This window comes from Pleurodeles waltl, chromosome 2_1 (genome assembly GCF_031143425.1).
Source record: "Pleurodeles waltl isolate 20211129_DDA chromosome 2_1, aPleWal1.hap1.20221129, whole genome shotgun sequence".
Lineage (NCBI taxonomy): Eukaryota > Metazoa > Chordata > Amphibia > Caudata > Salamandridae > Pleurodeles > Pleurodeles waltl.
The window spans coordinates 29,577,373-29,598,817 of NC_090438.1; the positions used below are offsets into that span (position 1 = coordinate 29,577,373).

At 45.7% G+C, this 21,445-nt stretch overlaps 1 protein-coding gene across 9 annotated transcripts in view; it reads right to left on the minus strand.

Annotated features, from left to right (window-relative positions):
• Positions 1–21,445, minus strand: part of OGT (O-linked N-acetylglucosamine (GlcNAc) transferase) — a 486,071-nt gene that overhangs the window by 440,981 nt on the left and 23,645 nt on the right. For 5 of the 9 annotated variants that reach the window (XR_011198862.1, XM_069209030.1, XM_069209066.1 and 2 more), the window contains exons 2-4: positions 9,551–9,731; positions 3,831–4,074; positions 3,382–3,450 (exon numbers count right to left, since the gene is read on the minus strand). Coding sequence is in view for 8 of the 9 variants with exons in the window: in XM_069209030.1 (XP_069065131.1) it covers positions 3,382–3,450; positions 3,831–4,074; positions 9,551–9,731 (494 nt within the window). In the remaining variant the exon portion in view is untranslated. The remainder of the gene's footprint in view (positions 1–3,381; positions 3,451–3,830; positions 4,075–9,550; positions 9,732–21,445) is intronic. The other 4 variants (XM_069209047.1, XM_069209086.1, XM_069209076.1 and 1 more) reach the window with 1 other exon arrangement.

Sequence of the window (21,445 nt, forward strand, 5' to 3'; positions counted from 1 at the left end):
CGATATAACGCAATGAATATGGACTATATTAATGCATAAAAAGTACCCACAAAAGGATCAGCTACTCTGGGTCCATTTTTCTGTCTAATTATTTGAACTACCTATTACAGCATTACAACACTATCACAAAATACACATACTTGAACAGGGAGGCTACTATTTCTACTTGATAAAAAAAAAAAAAAAAAAAATACTGAGTCTCTCGTGTCACACTGGCTAAGAAAAAACAATGTGGTAAACTCCCGTGCTGCAACCAAAATGTGTCTAGAGACGCAAGACTGAGCCCATTTCCCGAGAGAATCAATCCTTTTCCATCCCGGGATAGGCTGAAGGGATGGAGGAAACGTGGGGTAAAACAGCAAAGACAAGGTAGAGTCACAGACCCCACACCAATGTGTATGTAGGGTCCAGTCAAAGGAATGGTGCAAGCTGGGCGACACCACCAGCACTTCATGCAAGGCCCCGGCATGAGGAGCGCCTAGAGCTCGATTTCAGCTTTCCTTCAGTGACTGTTTGCTGCCGCTCAATAACTTGCAGATCCAAAGGCAATATTTCCCAATGTTTCAACAGCATAGAGATAAATTACAGTTCTCTACGATGTAAGACATTTACATGTCACAACCCTGACCAATCTGCATTCGTAAAGGTCATTAAGAAACTACACTATTAAAACTGTATTTATTTTGAATGACTTCTTGTGAAACTGTGCTTCCCCTGATCAAACATTCTGCCCTGTTCAAAAATTAGATCATGCTCTGCTGTCCACTAAAGTGTATCACTGCTAGTCCCTAACTTTACTTTCAGTCCTTTCTCACTCACGCAAGCTAAAGTGATGCCACTCCCTATATCACAACACACACTCCGCTGCATGGCCGCTTAAAAAGCACTCCAAATAAAAAAGGAAAAAAGGGAAACCAAGAGGAAAGAAACGTACTGCAGTAAAATATGTATAACTGCATCAATTGAACAAGCGAAGGATCATGAAATCAAGGGAATCCGCACCTCAGTCAGGACTCAAGACATTCCCATACATTGCCCAAACCTTGAATGGCAGCCCTGCACAATGGTTGAGGTCCCTGTAACGCAAGCGCGAGTCGCCAGCCGCTCACCAACGCGCAACGCAATCGCCGCGCAGCCGCTTAAGATGAATGGCCAACCTGAGTAATCCACCAAGCGCAACTGAAATTTGGTCGTCTAAACGCTAGTAGTAGTGACCCACCACAGACAAAATTCCTAAAGCCACCAGCCCACCAGTGTATTCCTCAAGTTGACCACTCATGCGCTTCGCCCCTCCCCCCCCACGCGCAGCACAATCCCAGCGGCGCGGCCTCTGCGCTACTGCAGGTCCACAGCGCATCATGAGAAGAGCAGTCCAAACAAAGAAAAAGGAAATAAAATGGATCAACCAGGAGAGTTAGAAGCTTTTACTAGTTAAACTAACTCCAATTACAGCTGTATTTAGGGGCTTATTCTCTTTTTACTTTTACTGTATTGCTCTGAAAGAACTCTGGCAAATAGTAGAAAACATTCTCTTACATTACTTGCTTGTCAATAAAATAACTTAAGCTGTTCCTGAAGCCACAAGACAGAAGAGTCAGGCATGGAGCAAATGGTTTTGCTGTGGCAGTTACAAACCCGTTACCATCTCTCATCATCTGCCTGTACGGTGCGTTCCTTGCTGGAAGAGGAGGAGGTGCATGTCTGCCCTAGATCCAGGCCTCGAGCTCCCTTCAGCGAGGCACCTTTACGCATGGAATAGCAGGTTTCACCCACCTGAAACCTTCTAAATACAATCTCAATGGTGAAAAACCAAAAACAAGAGAGAAAATACAAGATTAGTAAAATCTCAACACAGCATTTGTATTCTTTGGCTCTACAACAAACATTGGAATGAGGGCATCTTGGAGTCTGGTAACATGAATATCATGCAGTAGGATGACAAGTCTGGGCGCTCTGCTACAAGGGGCCAGATGAAAGGCTCTCAAATTTTCAAGGGGCAGTGAGGATGGTCAGGGAGGAATTGGCTGGCTTGATGTAACAAATGCACTGATTGCAAAAGAGTCAAGTTTAAACACAAACTGGTTGTTGATTAAAATCCGCACAGAGAAACATTCCCAACTGGGCGGCTCCAGTTCTGAAATAAAGAGGTGAGCGGCAAACTACGCAGCGCGGTGTCGCATCCTGAGCCAGTCACACTGAAGCTGCAGTGGAGTGTAGATTAGTGCAAGCTGTCCGCTCCGATAGCTGGCTGCCCATGGCAAAACCCAGCACGAGCATCACTTCACCTGCCAAGCTCCCTCCCCATGCCTTGCAGGAGTACCCGGGCTACATAACCGCGTTCTCTACCAATCCTAGGCAGTCAAACTCCTCCACTTACCCAGTGAAGAAAACTGTATTTTTTTCCCTGTATCTCAGACTATGGAAATCTAGGTTTTTGTAAGTGTAGAAAAGCCTTCTTTCATCTGCCTAACCAGCCCCCAAAAAGTGTAACCCCTCTTTCCAACCCTCAAAGCAAGGTTTAAAAGTGATTGCCTTCCCAGTGGCTGCAGCAGCAGAACGGACAGCTACGCGGCGCATACACTCCACGAAGTAGCATGCGCGTGGGGCAGAGAGCGGCGGAGAGCCATAGCAGCGGCGGCATCCCTTGGCCTCTCCGTACTCGCCACCCCGGGCAGCGCAGACGCACAAGGTGGCTTGTAACAAGACAAATCTGATTTCTCAATCATGGTTTATTAATGAGTGCAAAGCTGCAGCATTTGATCTCTTGGGTCAAATTCGCAAGGTTTGGAAAAGGCGAACTGCTAGAAGCCACCTTCTTATCTCAGCACGATTTTCTTTCCATCAATCCATTTCCTCCAACAAGCCAACCTCATCCTTACCCAGGGCAGTTTCAGGGTGGACAGGTGGGACAGGTTAAGGAGTGAGGGGGGCAGGGCTAGACTGGAGATCTGATTTTCCTGTAATGATCACACCAGCCTTTCTTCCTTGGGATAGTGGTGTCAGAGGATGAGGGTGAAATGTCAACAATGGGACTCGTGGCCGTCCAGTTTGAAATGACAAGACACAAAAGACTTAACATCTGAAACCTGTAGGAGACTGGAGTTAAATCCTAGGGTCAGGGTTACACCCGGAGAAGAACCTCCTAGGGTGCAACGGGCAAATGGTGGCTGGGAGTGGACATGAAGGCCCCTCCCAAAATGAAGGAAAGCTAAGTGTGCAGGTCAGCTCCTTACTGTTGGTGTTCAGACAGCAGATTGTCTTGGTGTCAGTGAAGAATCCGTCACTTCTGCTCCTCGAGCTTCCAGGACTGGAGTTGTCACAAAAGAGACTTGCAAACAAATTTTAAACGCTCTGCGCAGCTAGGTCGCATTGAACACCTACCTTGGCTTCTTCCAGTCGACCAAGGGCTTTCAGCAGGTTTCCCAGGTCACTGCGGACACAGTACAAATCCTACAACAGAAGAGTGATCCTCAGTAAACCTAAAATAGCCACAATGTTGTACAGAACTAAGCACTATTCCCTGCTTGCCTGAAGAAAAAAGCCAGTGTCCTCATTGCCTCTGTGAACTCCAAAAATCAGACAAACCCATAACCACTTAAACAAAAACACTATTCCATCAGGTGCAGGGGCTAACTGCCACACCAGCAGAGGCAATAAGCAGCCGCACGCGTCACAGCGGAAGCAAGCCAACGACACTCCATTAAAGTGTCAACACAAGCTGCAATCACAAATACTTTTCCACACACCAACTTACAAGTATGTGCTTCTAATATTCACTGTAAGGAAAAGTGCATAGTCTAATCATATGGCCATTTGGGCCAGGTACTCACAGGGTTGTACTGGAGGGCAGAGACATAGGCCTGCACTGCCCCCTCCATATCACCAGCTGCCACCAAAGCAGCAGCCAGGTTGATGTATCCATCGATGAAGTCTGGTTTCAAACGAAGAGCATGGCGGTAATGTTCAATTGCCTCTTGCAGCTGTCCTCGCTCCTTGTAGACATTGCCCAAGTTGGAGTAGGCCTCTGCCAGCAGGGGATTTTGTTTGATAGCAAGCGTGCTAAAGTGAGCAGACCTGTGGAAGGAGGATGCATTGAGAAACGTTAATACACAGGTCCTAAAAGTAGATCCATGAAGTGTAGATTACACTACAATTCATCACATTTACTGTTCTCATTAGCTTGTTAAAAAAAGGGCAAAAGGCTAGCGTAAAACAGACAAAGGAGTTACCCTCAACAAGCTCTGACATTTTGTTAGGTGAAGAGTTTGCTATTACTTGGATGACTGCATACTTTGTAACCAGCTGTCCTGGAAAGTGACAGTATCGCACTGAAGTGTTGCTCTCCAGCAGGGAAGAAGGCAGTTTAATCTATAGGCTGAACAGACTGCATTACAAGAGCTATGCTGCACCCTCAAAGAATACTGTAATGAATAGGAACTATAGCATGATATTTTTGTTGTCCGTATGAATTTCAGAAATGCATTGAAGATACTTCTGTCAACCGATCAATATTCTTCAACAAAGCCTAGGTGCGCATGTCTTCACATGCTTCAGAAGGAAGTGAGAAACCAAGTGCACAGGCCAAAAATAACCCTACGTGGCTCAAAAAGGAAATATGGCACAGGCACCTCGAGGGTTTAGGGTATTAACTAAGCCACCGGGCTGAGTAATCTCAATTTGTAAGGAACAGGACAGTCATACACTTATTCCACCCACACACCCCCCGCACACCCAAAAACATGCATAGAGTAGGAAAATGCCAGTGTTGGCATGGTTACCCCCCCCCCAATCTTTTTCCCTTGCTGATGCCAACTTTGAAAGTGTGCTGGGACCGTGTTAAGCAGGCCCCAGCACCAGTGTTCTTTTCCTAAAACTGTACCTTTGTTCCCACAATTGGCACAGCCCTGGCACACAGTTATGTCCCTTGTAAAAGATACCCATGGTATCAAGGGCCCTGTGGCCAGGGAAGGTCTCTAAGGGCTGCAGCATGTATTATGCCACTTTAGGGGACCCCTCACTCAGCACACACACACTGCCTCACAGATTGTGTGTACTTGTGGGGAGGAAAAGGGTAAGTTGTCATGGCACCCCTCCCAGGGAGCCATGCCCACAAACCACTGCCTGTGGCATAGGTAAGTCACCCCTCCAGCAGCTACAGCCCTAAGGCAGGGTGCACTATGCCACAGGTGAGGGCATAGCTGCATGAGCAATATGCCCCTATAGTGTCTAAGTCCATTCTTAGACATTGTACGTGCAGAGTAGCCATATTAAAGTATATGGTTTGCCATTACGAACTCTACAGCACCATAATGGCTTCACTGAATACCGCGAAGTTTGGTATCAAACGTCTCAGCACAATAAACCCACACTGATGCCAGTGGTGCCCCCTGTACTTAACCCAATCCTTCAGTGCATGACTGACTCGTCAGTGCCAGCCTGCCACAGAGAAGTTTCTGACCCCCTGGGGTGAGAGCCTTTGTGCTCTCTGGGGCCAGAAAAAGCCTGCACCTGGTGGAAGTGCTTCACACCCGCTCCCCTCTGCAGGAACTAACACCTAGCAGTGAGCCTCAAAGGCTCAGGCTTCGTGTTACAATGCCCCAGGGCACTCCAGCTAGTGGAGATGCCTGCCCCACCGGACACAGCCCTCACTTTTGGCGGCACGTCAGGGGAGATATTCCGAAAAACAAGGACGACTCACCCCCTCAGCCAGGTCCACCCCTAGGGTGACCAGAGCTGAAGTAACCCCCTCTTTGGAAAACCCTCCATCTTGTTTTGGAGGATTTAGCCCAATAGCAATGTGCCCCCCTTCCCAAAGGGAGGGGGCACAAGGAGGGTGTAGCCACCCTCAGGGACAGTAGCCATTGGCTACTACCCGCCAGCCCCAAACATAACCCGAAATCTAGTATTTAAGGGCGACCCTGAACCCAGGAAATCAGATTCCTGACGACCTAACAAGAAGGTCTGCTGACCTGAAAACCCCGAAGAGGAGGAGACGACAAGTGCTTTGGCCCCAGCCCTACCAGCTGGTCTCCAGATTCAAAGAACCTGCACCAGCGACGCATCCTGCGGGCCCAGCAACATCTGCCGACTCAGAGGACTGCCCTGCACCTAAGAAAGGACCAAGAAACTCCTGTGGACAGTGGCTCTGTCCAAAGCAAGAAAAAGAAACCATCTTTAAAGGGACTCCCACCTCACTCCTGAAGCCGAGTCCCCACCACTCTGCACCCGAAGCCCCCGGCCCGTGTCCAGAGAAGAAAACACCGCAGAGAGGACCCCCAGGCAACTCCAACATGTCCACCCTGAGCTGACCTCCCTGCACCCCCACGACGACACCTAGAGAGAGAATCCAGAGGACCCCACTGACGGCGCCTGCCCGGTAACAAAGAACCTAATGCCCAGAAGAAGCACTGCACCCGCAGACCCCAGGCCCATGAAGAACCAACTACCGGTGCAGGATTGACCAGCAGGTGTCCCTCACCTTTGCCCAGTCAGTGGCTGGCCAGAGAAGCCCCCCTGTGCCCTGCCTGCATCGTCAGTGACCACCAGGTCCCTCCACTGATTTCAATACAAAACCAGACACCTTGTTTGCACACTGCACCCAGCCGCAGCTGAGGGTGTATTTTGTGTGCCTCCTTGTGTCACCCCTGACCCCTCCTCCCCCCATGCTCTACAACACCCCCCTGGTCTGCTCCCCGAGGATGCAGGTACTTACCTGCTAGCAGACTGGAAACGGATCACCTCGTCCCCATAGGTGCCTGTGTTATTTAGGCCCCTCTTTAACCTCTACACCTGACCGGTCCTGTGTTGGTGGTGCTGGGTGTTTGGGATTAGCTTGAACCCCCAACGGTGGGCTGCCTATGCCCCGGAAACTGAACTTGTAAGTACTTTACTTACCTCAAAAACTAACCTGTACTTACCACCCCCAGGAACTGTTGAATTTTGCAGTGTCAGCTTTTAAAATAGCTTATTGCCATTTTATGCCAAACTGTGTTCATTACTGTTATTATTCAAAGTACTATCTATACCTATGCAAAGTACCTTACATTTAATGTACTTACCTGCAACTTAACTCTTGTGGTTCTAAAATAAATTAAGAAAACAATATGTTTCTAAATAAAAACCTATTGGCCTGGAGTTAAGTCATTGAGTGCGGGTTCTCATTTATTGCCGTGTGTGTACAACAAATGCTTAACACTACCATCTGATAAGCCTAGCTGCTCGACCACACTAACCATAAAGAAAGCATTAGTATTACCTATTATTAACTCTGTCAAGCCTCTTGGGGAACCCCTGGACTGTGCACACTATCTCTCACTTTGAGATAGTATATACAGAGCCAGCTTCCTACAGTAGCCACATTAAGTATATGGTCTGGGACTTTGTCATTACGAACTCCACAGCACCATAATGGCTTCATTGAATACTGGGAAGTTTGGTATCAAACTTCTCAGCACAATAAACCCACACTAATCCAGTGTGGGATTTATTGAAAAATGCACAGAGGACATCTTAGAGATGCCCCCTGTATGTCGGCCCAACTGCTAGTGTAAGACTGACCGGACTGTGCCAGCCTGCCACTTTCAGACAAGTTTCTGACCACATGGGGTGAGTGCCTTTGTGCACTCTGTGGGCAGAAACAAAGCCCGTCCTGGGTGGAGGTGCTTCACACATCCCCCTGCAGGAACTAACACCTGGCTGTGAGCCTCAAAGGCTCAAGCCTCGGATTACAGTGCCCCCAGGGTACTCCAGCTAGTAAAGAGTCTCTCTCCCTCTCACACCCCCCCAACACACACACACACCCCGCCCCACTTTTGGCTGCAAGTCCAGAGGGAAAATTAGGAAAAACAAGCAGTCACCCCTTTAGCCAGGACCGCCCCTAAGGTGTCCAGAGCTGAAGTGACCCCCTCCTTGAGAAATCCTCCATTTTGCTTTGGAAGATTAAGACCAATAGGGATAGTACTGTGCCCCCACTCCCCAAAGTGAGTGGGCACAAGGAGGGTGTAGCCACCCTCAAGGACGGTAGCCATTGGCTACTGCCCCCTAACACGACCCTAACAAACCAGTCACTTTGTTTACAACGTAAGATATGACCTTTTGTTTCTGCAGATGCAGCAGCTGAAAGTTAAGTGACTCGTTTTGTCCCTGCATCGGTTATACAAAGATAGCTGAACTAGCCACATCTGCTGCGTGTTACTGCTCACCCCTTTTTCACATTTGTCCCTACTTGTCAACACAAACCCTATCAATGCCAATACTATTCTAGCTTGTGCCAGACAGCTTAGACATCTATGGTACTGAGCCCTGCATAGACCTCTGATTAGCCTTCGGGTCACACAAAGAGGTGGAGGGGCTATTTGTGGTCTTTGTTTCAAATGTCAATTGCTGTATTGAAATGCTGTCATGTTAACCATGATGAGGATTCCCAACCTAAAGTCGGGAAATTATTCAAGCCGGTGAATCTATGAAAGGCACAATTGTGGGTGAGCAAAAGCTAGTAAAATTAATCTCCAATATTCGCTGCAGAATCGGGCTAATTAAACATGGATGAAATTCACAGCTAACCATAACTGGCCAACTTCAGTAGTCTAAGTTTTATTTCTCACCTGGACTGCCTCACCACAGAACGATTAGTCTATATGCTAGCTATTCCCACTGTTAAATGCTGAGTGCAGGTCATAATTCAAGAGGTGAACCTTTGCATGGGACATGATGCCCTATTCTCCACCAACAATCGGAGAACATGGCATACTGTACTCAGCCAACCTACATGTATGGGTTATTCATGTGCTCGTCATAAAGGAAGGCGTTTTACTAGAGAACACAGAGGGTTTAACATGTTCAGGACAGATTTGGACCCCTCTCAGGAACCACATGATGAGCTCTATCCACGGGCCACTCAAGCTCTAAATCTGGCATTGCAAGATGGATTGTTGAATGCATCCAGATTTGCTATGATAAGGCCAAGGAAACACTACTTGTGCCCCGTAAGGCCCACTACAAGAAAAAAGGTGCAACTTGTGCTTTCCTGTGTAAAATTGCTTTAGTGAATATCTGCAAGACTGCCCTTTGGTGCACACATACACGTGCATCAAACACTATATTGTGGATATTCTAGCCAACTAACAGGTTTCAGTTGATCAAGCTGTCCTAAGAACATTATTCCCAACACATCCATTGTCCGCTCACTAGCCACCACTGCATAGGCCTGTAGTGGCCAATTTCAAGGATGTAAAGAAGAGTGCCACACAAGCCAATATATGGTAAGCAACAGGCGGGCTCCAAGCCCTTGTCATCAGTGTCTCGCAAGCGAGACACATGCACTAACGCATACTGCCACAGGCTTGACGCTAATAAAAAACAAGTAAAAAATGTGAAAAACAAAGGGACGGCAAGAGGATTAACCATAGTCTCTTCATACACCACCTTAACACAAAGTGGAACGAACTAGGATCAAAACATTTCGACATCCCAACGATAAACCATAACGCCCAAGTCAAAAAATACAACAAGCTAATTCAGGCTCTCTAAGAGACCACCACCAGGCACCTACCTGTCCAGCCTGCGGCACTGGAAGTGGATGGACGAGAGCAGCAGCAGGACACCTGTGTTGTCTGGCTCCTGCCTCCACAGCTGCATGCAGTGCCTCTCAGCGGCTTCAAAGTCCCCCGCCTGATATTCACGATGAGCCAATTCCGCTAAGCCTTGGAAGGAAAGCATACGTTTCGTTGGTTCTGGAGAAAATCACCAAAACATTCAGGGGGAAAACAAAATGTTAGAAACAGGGGAAAAAAGGATGATGAAGTAAATAAAAATGTATGAAAAGCTTGAAACAAAAGTAAAATGCAACAGTGCCTGGCATTTTAAACTCACACATTCACTTTACTCAAAAGCAGGCCTTAACTTCTCCCCTAGTGCCTGTGCTAGCAAAGTTAGACCACAGCATGGACACCTGGTGAGTGGAGTAACCATGGTGTCCTGGCTAGTGGAGTCATACCCCAGCATAGTGTCCAGGCTAATGGAGTTACACCACAGCATGGAGTCCTGGCTAGTAGAGTTACACCACAGCATGGAGTCCTGGCTAGTAGAGTTACACCACAGCATGGAGTCCTGGCTAGTAGAGTTACACCACAGCATGGAGTCCTGGCTAGTAGAGTTACACCACAGCATGGAGTCCTGGCTAGTAGAGTTACACCACAGCATGGAGTCCTGGCTAGTAGAGTTACACCACAGCATGGAGTCCTGGCTAGTAGAGTTACACCACAGCATGGAGTCCTGGCTAGTAGAGTTACACCACAGCATGGAGTCCTGGCTAGTAGAGTTACACCACAGCAAGCCAGCAATAAAATCATCTTGGGAGGGGAGGCAGTGCGGGACGTATGTGAAATTAGAATATGTGGGCTATTCCTGTAAATTTAGTGTTCTGGAAATCAACCCTGAGCATCGGAGAATGCATGAAACTCCTCATAGGAGACAGGGTTTTGCGGCTGCCATGACAATGAAAACTACCAAACTGCTTTATCAAGCAGAGTTGACAGCTTTCACCTCCCTTGCACATACATTAATCAATGCATTTCAGAGGTATAGGTGAGGGAGCGTGTTGTGTACAGCCGACAGAATAAGGATGTAAACAAGAAAAACTGGTGCCTGTCAAGGAAGCTTTTTGTCGATACACATCAGGCAGAACTTTCTTTCAGTGGGATGTTACAAATTAAACTACCTGGAGCTGTGTATGCTTCCTGAAAGAAAAAAACTCCAAGATACATTTGCATCTTCAGTAGCTCGCTGCTTAAATAAACCCAGTAAGCTATAGTGACAGAGGACCTGATACAGGGTCCACTAAAACCTGTGGTGTGCAGACATTCCATGAGCTGATAGCTGTTGAAGAACTAAGCTGGGCACCCATGTAAGATAAATGCCTCGTACAGCTACAGTGCTCAGAAGCTGCGGCTGGGGGTAGTGCCAGCAGGCGCCTAGAGCACAACTTCAAATCCACGAAGAGCAAGCCAAGCCCTGTGCTCTGCACTCCATTCAAATCTAAAATGCACATTCACTGAGGTTTTACAAAAAATTCAAGCTCCAAACAAAAGTGAAATGTAAGACAGAAACAAAGGGAATAAAGATGAAGAAACAGAAGAAATGAAGAGATGCACAGTTGGGTAACACAGGATCCCAAAGAAAAAAGAATGCATAGAGTTGTCATTGATCAAGAAGCACATCAGGTCTTCCAGTTGTTATGCCGCTCTCAACCACTCTCCATCGCCCACTAGACATGGTCCTAAAGTTCCACCTGTCCCTCCTCCTTGCTGTGATTTGGTTGTGTACCAGTAAACATCTTGTGAGAAAAATGTAGACTGAAAAAATTAGTCAAACATTGTACCTACTGAAAAAATAGGACGTAAAGAGTTGTGGCTATAAAACAGTATTTGAAAAGTGTCAGGCCTTCTAAGGCAAAGGTAAGTGAGCAGAGCTCCTCCTGCTGATGTAGAGAGAGACTCACAAAGAGGGGCGTGAGCAGGGAACTAGTGAGGGGCTGTAAGGATCAAGGGAAGAGTAGAGTTAAGAGTTCATAAGAATAGGGCAGGGTTCAGAAACAGTAAGTGTAAGGGGCAGTGAGGTTCATGTAATTGTAGGATTAAATCATAACATGGTTTTAAAGCGTTCAGGAAAGGGTGCGTAAAGTGATAGTGGGGGGTGTTTGGGGTTCAGGGAAGAGAATTAAGGGGTACTAAAGGGTTAGAATTTTGGGATTCAGGGAAGAGTAACAGTAAGGTTTAGTAATTATATATTTGGAGTTTAAGAATGCATAACATTAAACATAGATCTGGGGTTAGGTTTCAAGGATGGGAAGTGTTAGGGATTACCCAAGGGGTTATCATCATACAGTAAGCTAAATTAAAGAATGCATGAATAAGAAACTTAAAACTCAACATTTTTGGAATTCGCTCAGGTAATGAGTACAACACCACCTCGACAATTTTAACCCAACTTTAATTTAGCAGAAAATTAAAAAGGCAACTTTATTGCATACAACTGATTTAGCAACTTCACAAGAGCAGGGATAAGCAAAGGTCAAGGGGTATCCACCTGGCAGAGGGAACAGTCAGGTCTTTAAAACTCCCCTGAACTTCAAAAGACAGCTGCCACTGAAAAGGGTGACTAAACATGGAGATCCGGAGGAGGGAAGGATGCTTTGATCTCGGGAGGCAAGTGAGTCTGTACCACAAAAACTGATGTGGCAGAGAGCTTTGCACTGCATCAAGCAAGCAGTGATTTCAGCAACACTCTCCTGGATAAGCACGCTGCAGGGGTGCCAGGGCAGTGAGACATCAGCGCTCTTTAACCCTACCACAGGCCCTCTTTGCCACACAAACCAAAGCACCCAATGTACTGTCCGCCATTCCCACTGTCCTCACAAATTAACCAGGGCACCGAAGCGGCTCTCCCTCATGCCACCACCTCTCTGTCATCCAGAAGGGACTACCTGTGCTCGACCTCTTCCACATCAAAACCTTCCAACTCCAGGTCTACTGAGATTTCCCGGGTTTATTGACTAACTCTTGTGATGCATGATGGCACAGAGCTTATTTTCCCAGATAAACATCTACTTTTAGATAGCAAAAATAATTTCTAAAACTGGGCATAACAGCCAGTGTTCTGCTCAGAAGGCAAGGTGCTTCCATCGAAATCAAAACTTGAAATTCAATTTGACAGCCATCGTCTGATCTCCTACAGCTCCACACAAGCCTTTTCATAAAGAGTACCCCAAGACCCAGCCATTTCTCTCTAGGAAACAAATGGCCTGTTCCACCACTTGAGAGCAACATGAAAAGATTCACCCTTCACACTTACAGGCCAATATCGCAGCCTGCCTCACCACTGTTCGTCACTGGGTGGCAGGCTTACACTCCAGCACGCTACATGACAAGAAAATCTACTTTTAAGAAATCCTAGCCACAACCTTCCTGAGACTCTTTCCCCCAACACCATATGCCCTCACCTTTGAGTCTTGAAGTCCGCCCTCACTCATCCCTCCAGCCATAGCAGTCAGCTTCCCTCTCAGCATCTGATTACATTGCTCATTCTGCATCATCTCTGCAGCCACAGCAGTCGGCTTTCCTCTCAGCACCTGATTACATACCTAATTCTCCATCATTCCTGCAGCCATAGCAGTCTACGTTCGTCTCAGCACCAGCGGCATCCTATTACACACCATTTTCCACCTCTGCAGCCACAGCAGGAAGCTTCCCTCTCAGCATCTGATTATGTGCCTCATTCTGCATCATCTATGCAGCCATAGCAGTCAGCTTTCCTCTCAGCATCTGATTATACACTTCATTCTCCACCTCTGCAGCCATTGCAATCAGCTTTAATTCTCGGCATCTAATATTAAACCTCAATTAGCATAATCTCTGCAGCCATAGCAGGCAGCTTCCCTCCCAGCATCTGACTACACACCTCATTCTGCATCATCCTGGCACCCATAGCAGTCCACTTCCTTCCCAGCATCTGTTGCATCTGATTACACATCTCTTTCTACGCAGCTAATATCCTTCACAACTGAAGCCCTCGTCATGAGCAAATAGCCAACTAGACTAAATACCCATACAAGAAAACATATGAAAATCACTCCCATTCTAAACTCTTACCTGAAGAAGCACGTTCACAACTACTTCTTACAGTATCAGATAGTCAACTGCCTGTGTATCCTTTGCATTTTAAGACCTTAAAAGTACTTGTCATTTTTTGAAAATTTGGGGGGCGGTGGGTTGTATCTCGCATGTTACTTATTTAGTATATGGTTCAACCCTTCCCTAGGGGCCTAGACTATTTTCTAATATTTTTGCCAATGCTTGTTCTTTTTATGCTCCTTACTAATTGCATTTGTGTATTTAATTAGTATGTTTACTTACCTCCAATTGGGAGGACTGCCTAATAGTATTCTAGTATTTATGTTACTATACTAAAGTACCTTTATTTTTGTAACACTGTGTGATTCTTTCATGTATGGTAGTGTTTTGTGACTGTAGTGGTATTGCAGAAGCTTTGCATGTGTCCTAGATAAGTCTTGACTGCTCATCCACTGCTACCTCTAGAGCGCCCTGGCTTCCTAGACAATGCCTCCTTCACTTCACCTGAACCTGGTATAAGGTGATAACACCATAGGTTGGCTAAGACTGCAGCAGCTGGCCCTGGATAGGGAAGGCCTTAGCAGTAGAGAGGGAGGGATGGCATTTTGGGTTAGCACCACATGGTGGTAGCAAGCTTAGCTCTAGGGACACCAGGGTCAGGGAGAACTCCTATGATTCTAGGAACCTAAGCAAGATAGTCCACACCTTACAAGGTGTGAGATGATATTCACAAATGTTTCACTGCCTTGGAGAGGGCTTGTAAAGTACAAAGCCTCCTTTACTCAGAAGCAGGGGACCCTAGACCTGGTGCCATCAGGAGACTGGTTACCCTCTGAAGTTTGTGGAGTTCCTATTAACCTTTTGAACAAGACATACCCCTTGCAGGCCACTTGGGGCAAAGCAAGACTTGGGACAGGCTTGTCCTTCACTTTCACTGGCCCGACATGCCTGAAGACACCAAGGAGTTTTGTCGGTGCTGTGTCACTTGTCAAGCCAGTGGCAAGACAGGTAGCACCACAAAGGCCCCTTAATCCCACTACCAGTGGTTGAGGTACCCTTTGAGAGGGTTGGGGTGGATATTGTTGCCCCCATAGACCCTCCCACAGCCTCTGGAAACAGATTCATACTGGTGGTGGAGGTACACCATGCCACCAGGTAGAGACCATTCCTCTTAGGACCACTACAACCCTGCAGCGGCTAAGGCCCTCCAGGGAATTTTCTCCAGGGTGGGATTTCCTAAAGAGGTGATATCAGAGAGTAAAATTCAGGTCTGCTTTCCTTAAAGCCATGTGGATGGAGTGTGGAGTCACTTATAAATTAACCACTTTTTACCATCCTAAAACAAATAGGTTAGTTGAAAGTTTCAACAAAACCTCAAAGGCAAGATAATGGGGCTCTCAGAAAAACTCAGAAGGTGGTGAGATGACCGGTTACATTGCCTCCTCTTTGCTTACAGGGAGGTTCCTCAAAAGGGAGTGGGCTAATTCTCCTTTGAACTTCTATTTGGACACACAGAGGGTTCCTCTTTGCCTTGTGAAGGAAGGCTGGGAGCAACCTCTCAAGCCTCCAAAACAGGAAATTGTGGACTATGTATTGGGCCTCGGATCTTGAATGGCCGAATGCATGAAGAGGGTATCTAAAAATCTTCAGACCAGCCAAGAACTGCAGAAGCAGTGGCATGATCAGAAGACTGTACTGACAGCCAGGACAGGTGGTGTGGGTCCTGGAGGCTGTGGCTTCTAGGGCACTCCAGGACAAGTGGAGTGGCCCGCACATTGTGGAGAGAAAGAGTGAGGCCACCTACCTGGTTGACATGGTCACTTCTAAAAGCACCCAGAGGGTGCTCCATATGAACTGCCTGAACCCTTTTTATGACAGGGATGACATGACCATGCTCATGGCCACTGATGAAGGTCTGGAAAAAGAGAATAGGAAGCTGGCCTGGTGTGTAATGAGCACCTATGGTGTTATCACCTTATACCAGGTCCAGGTATCCCCTATTAGTGAAGTGTTGGCAGTGTCTGGGAGCCAGGTCTCTCTAGGGGTAGCTGTGAATGAGCTGCCAAGACTTATCTAAGACACATGCAAAGCTTATGTGATACCACTATAGTCACACAGCACTATCACATGAAAGAAAAACTCAGTGTTACAAAAATAAAGGAACTTTTTTTGGTAACAAGATTAGAATACTAGTGGGCAGTCCCCCCAAATGGAGGTAAGCACACTAATTATATACACAATAGCAATCAGTAAGGAGCATTAAAACAACACGCATTGGCAAAAGTATTAGAAAACAATGTAGGCCCTAGAGGAGGGCCAAACCATGTACTAAATAAGTGGACTGCGAGATACAGTCCCCCAACCAAGGATGAGACATCGCTAGAGGGGGGCTGGAGGAACTAGGAACCCCAAGAGGTGAGTACCAGAGTGAAAACAGTCAAAGCATACCAATAGCTGGCAAAAACGCGGGGGTAACCATGCCAAAAAGGGTACTTTCCCACAATGAGGGCCCCAATGACTGTGCCAACATGATTTATTTTGCCCCTTAAGATTATATCATAACTACAATATTAGGTCAATTCTTTTCAGCAGAAATCTGTCTACAATTCAAGTGCACATCGAGGTCCACTGTATGCACGTGTTACGTGGACTGTTAGAGGAGGACAAACCTTTTATCGGATGGATCATGGCACATTCCTCACTGCCGACAAGCATATTCCCATTATTAATACTTGAATGAATTCATAACCACACTAATCCGCCTTACAGAATTAGTGCTTAAGCAATGCTCAGACAGACTCAGTGGGCTCCTTAAAAACATTGATATACATCAAGGAGAGCTGTTGCATCAGCACTTAATTTTCCATCTGCAATGCTTAAAGAAATTACACAATTTACCCAGTTCATAAGGATTAATATTACTACATCAAATGGATATTATTAAAAAAAACGATTGCTGGACAAAAAGTAATTATCTGTGTAGTCCCTGTGACATATTAAGACATAATTAATAGAGAGGATTTGATTCTCAGACAAGTGTTCAAAATCAAAAATCTATGGCTACAATTCAAGCGCAATCTTAGGTTATCATTTAAAAAATATATTAAAGTGAAAATTGCAAGAAACAAGATAACCAACTAAGTCCATTGCTTTAGGAACACATTATCTCGCATAGCCAAGATAGCATAATTTCTTTCAAACCAATATATTTTCCACCCTCTTTAGTGAACTGCAACCTACCCAAAGGTCTGGCTTCAGGAAGCTAGTGTGAAATGTTTTTATTGAAAGCACATACCAAAAACGTACACCGGACGGTCATATGTAAGCAATAACATTTTTTTTACCTCGTTAATAAATGCAATAGAGCAGCATGGGGTATAGAAGCAGAGTGTTCATGCATGCCAAAAGAAAATGTTTATTTTGTCCTGCAAAAGTCATATTACGTTTGAATTACAGCTACATCAAAAGCCAATTTAAAAAAGGAGGACAAAAATAAAGAATGGAAAGAATAAAGCATTAACGAAAGTACTGACCAAACATCCTTGGAGTTCTTTTCGGGCAGATTTGAACATGTGGTCAGGGCATTTTGTCACTCAGTGCAACAGAACAAATGACTAAAATAGGCAGATCCACTGCCCTGTGCTGTATGCTGTGGCGAGTGGGAAAAAAATGTGAATGACTGGTGAAGAGACCAATAGAGACACACTACAGTGCACTGTAAATGCCTGCCAGCCATTAAAGGCTAGCTTCATGGTCCTCAGTCAAAAATAAAGGCCCATAGAAATGGAGCAGGACTTTAATAGCCGGTACAGACCGCTACTCCAGGCTATAAAGACATTCTGCCCAATGGAGATGTAATGTACTAATTAATAAGTCTCCTGGGAGACACATGGGGTTTAAAATCCCTCATGGCTCAATCTTCAGTACCTTCACAAAACCTGCTGTGTAGGCCTGACTTGTTCAGTATGGTACGTGGCTAGAACATAGGAGATTGCTAAAAAAATAAAGTATGCAAAGACCAGGGAGGATATATTATTCAGAAGGTCCAAAACAACTGGGGAGAGAATCCGTGTAGGTTCATCATCACCTACCATACTGAACATTGGGCTGTAGGAGCAGCCCTTAATAAACACTGACACCTACACGAGTGGCCCGGTAACTGGCAATGAACTACCAAGGAGATTTGTTACTTTCAGGAAGGCGAGGGCTATGCACGATACCGTCCTCAGGAGTGATGTGAGGACAGAGAAGCGAGCCTGGTTTAAACCAAGTAATGGCTTTGTGAAATGCAGAAAATGCAAGGCTTGTAAAGATAGATAAAATATGACAGAACTAACAAGGCAAGATCATCAAAAAGATATATGGGCTTTATGCTTGCAAAAGTTATTTGAAGTATACTTGTCCACAGATATATGTAAGAAAGCACTATGTTGCAAGTACATAAAAGGTAACTCTCCAACATTTAAGAGCAATAAATAAAAAGAAAAAAGAAAAAAATGAAGGAAAAAAAAAAAAGAAAAAAATATAATAAGCATACTACCGGGTAGCAAGACATGCTCAGCAAGTGCCTATAGGTGAAGAGAGCGCGCCAAGACGGAATTCCAGAAGAAGTGAGGATCCTTGAGTGCAGGTATCTTTTAGCCTTTGACAGCAAAGAACCATGGTGTCTGAATTGTGACGAAGAAATGCATGTCCATCTGTAAACTTGATTGTACAAAGATGTGTTCCTGTAAAATCTGCATTCTTATACTTATAACAATAGGGTTCAGCAGTCTGCTGTTGAGCTGTCACGAGAGAGCTGTTTTTTGTAAAGTTTTAATGTGTTCTGATTTTTTTTAGATTCATCTCTGGAGTTACGAAAATCTTTGTGAACGTGAAGGAGATAATATAACTAATTACTCACTCTGGCTTGATTTGAGGTTGATATAGTTCGAGAGTGAATACAGTCTAAGCGAGAGGGACTGAGGCATTGGCCTGAGTATTTTAGTTGTTAAGTTTTCCGTTTACTCAAAAAAGCGGTTACTTTTTGTCACTAACATACGGTTATTCACTTTTCAGAAGCACAATGTTTCTAGGATTATATTTTGCACCTTAAAACCGATGATTCATTGCGATTTAGATCTAGACTGTTAAATTATTTTCCAATTATCAGTGACAACAGTTGATTTTGCCCATTTGGGCATTATATTTTGCAGCAGTTATTGAATTTTGGAGCAAATGTTCCTGTACTGCACTCTAACTGCGTTGGGCTTGTGCTCTGAAAGTGCATAAATTATAATGCAATTTTGTATTTTCACTTTTTCAGATATACGCACTCCTTTTGATAAGAGAGACTACAGAGTGTTAACCAGAGTATGCTGTTTATGTGCACCTTTTGAGCATGTGATGATTTAATTCTATACAAGATAGTGATCTGAATGGTGGCAAAGAACACTTTCCAGTCGAAACATGTCATGATACTACCGCTGCCACAGTGCTGGGTCTTCTATTATTTAAAGGAATTGTGTGGTGAAATTATAAGCAGTGATTTGGAATTGGACCCGGCAACCACTACAATTTGGTGAGATGTATAAAATCTAAAATGGCTCACCTTATTAGAATAGACGGCGTAATACTGCTTGCTCCACAGCCGTATAACTGAACTCCGATGATTGCAGGGAGTAATGTTGCATGAACAAACGCCTGTTCTTCTATGTCGGTATGTGGTATGATTTCAATAGGCACTCCGGCAAACTGGGCTGTTGATGTTGATGTTAGTGTGCTTTGATCTTTTCCATCAAATACCTAATGCCCTTAGAACGGCAGACCTGGACAGCCACCGATACCCATCGAGCTATACTTGCCTTGGAAATCAGACCACTCTTGTTAAGGTTTCCATATGCGACTAGCAATTGATCTGTATTTCGTAACTGCTTTGTGCAATGCAAACTGAACTTTAGACAGCTTTTAAATCCAGGGTGTGTAGCGATTTTTCCCGCTGCTGTCTGCAGATTCAGGAAGAATGTTTTTAGTACAATGGGTTCATCCCGATCAAAATCCGTAGAAACTTTTGGAAGACAGCTAAGTTTAGTCCTTAAAACCAAAGCACCATGTTTAAACTGCAAGAAAGGCTCCTGGTTTGAGAACGCTTGATTTTTCTCGCACCTCTGGCCGACATCAAAGATAGTAGCAATGCCACTTTCCATGCTAAGAATTTTAACTGTGCCTTCTGAATAGGATCAGAAGGAATCCATCATCCATGCCAGTATTGTATTAAGCTGCCAGAAGAACGGCTCTGAATAAACCTTTAAGAAGTTATTTAATGATTCTACTAGACCATAATGATTGAGATCAAGATGCACACCTGAAAATCCCCACTGAATGTACTTTAATAGAAAAGTTAACTATGCCCGCTTTAGCCAATGATAGCAGGTGTAGGAAACTGGCCGCCTGGTGTGTGGTGGACACCTATGGTGTTTGCACCTTATACCAGGTCCAGGCAACCCCTATTAGGGAGTGAAGAGTGTCTAGGTAGCCAGGGCTCGCTAGTGGTAGCTGTGGTGAGCAGCCAAGACTTAACTAGGAGGAGTGTAAAGGACTTGCAATACCATAGTAGTCTCACTGTAACCTATTGTAGGAAGTTGGCTCTGTATGTGCTATTTCAAAGTAAGGAATAGCATGCACAGAGTCCAAGGGTTCCCCTTAGAGGTAAGATAGTGGCAAAAAGAGAAAATACTAATGCTCTATTTTGTGGTAGTGTGGTCGAGCAGTAGGCTTATCAAAGGAGTAGTGTTAAGCATTTGTTGTACATACACACAGGCAATAAATGAGGAACACACACTCAGAGACAATTCCAGGCCAATAGGTTTTTGTATAGAAAAATATATTTTCTTAGTTTATTTTAAGAACCACAGGTTCCAATTCTACATGTAATATCTCATTTGAAAGGTATTGCAGGTAAGTACTTTAGGAACTTTGAATAATCACAATAGCATATATACCTTTGGAATAAAACACATATAGCTTTTTTTAAACTAGACACTTAGTGCAATTTTCAACAGTTCCTGGGGGAGGTAAGTTATTCTTAGTTCTTGCAGGTAAGTAAACCACCTACGGGGTACAAATTGGGGTCCAAGGTAGCCCACCGTTGGGGGTTCAGAGCAACCCCAAAGTCACCACACCAGCAGCTCGGGGCCGGTCAGGTGCAGAGGTCAAAGAGGTGCCCAAAACACATAGGCTTCAATGGAGAAGGGGGTGCCCCGGGTCCAGTCTGCCAGCAGGTAAGTACCCGCGTCTTCGGAGGGCAGACCGGGGGGGTTTTGTAGGGCACCGGGGAGGGACACAAGTCAGCACAAAAAGTACACCCTCAGCAGCGCGGGGGCAGCCGGGTGCAGTGTGCAAACACGCGTCGGGTTTCCAATGGTTTTCAATGAGAGACCAAGGGGTCTCTTCAGCGGTGCAGGCAGGCAAGGGGGGGGGGGAGGGCTCCTCGGGGTAGCCACCACCTGGGCAAGGGAGAGGGCCTCCTGGGGGTCACTCTTGCACTGGAGTTCCGATCCTTCAGGTCCTGGGGGCTGCGGATGCAGGGTCTTTTCCAGGCGTCGGGATTTCAGAGTCAGGCAGTAGCGGTCAGGGGGAGCCTCGGGATTCCCTCTGCAGGCGTCGCTGTGGGTGCTCAGGGGGGACAACTTTGGTTACTCACAGTCTTGGAGTCGCCGGAGGGTCCTCCCTGTAGCGTTGTTTCTCCACCAGTCGAGTCGGGGTCGCCGGGTGCAGTGTTGCAAGTCTCACGCTTCTTGCGGGGATTGCAGGGGTCTTTAAATCTGCTCCTCTGGATA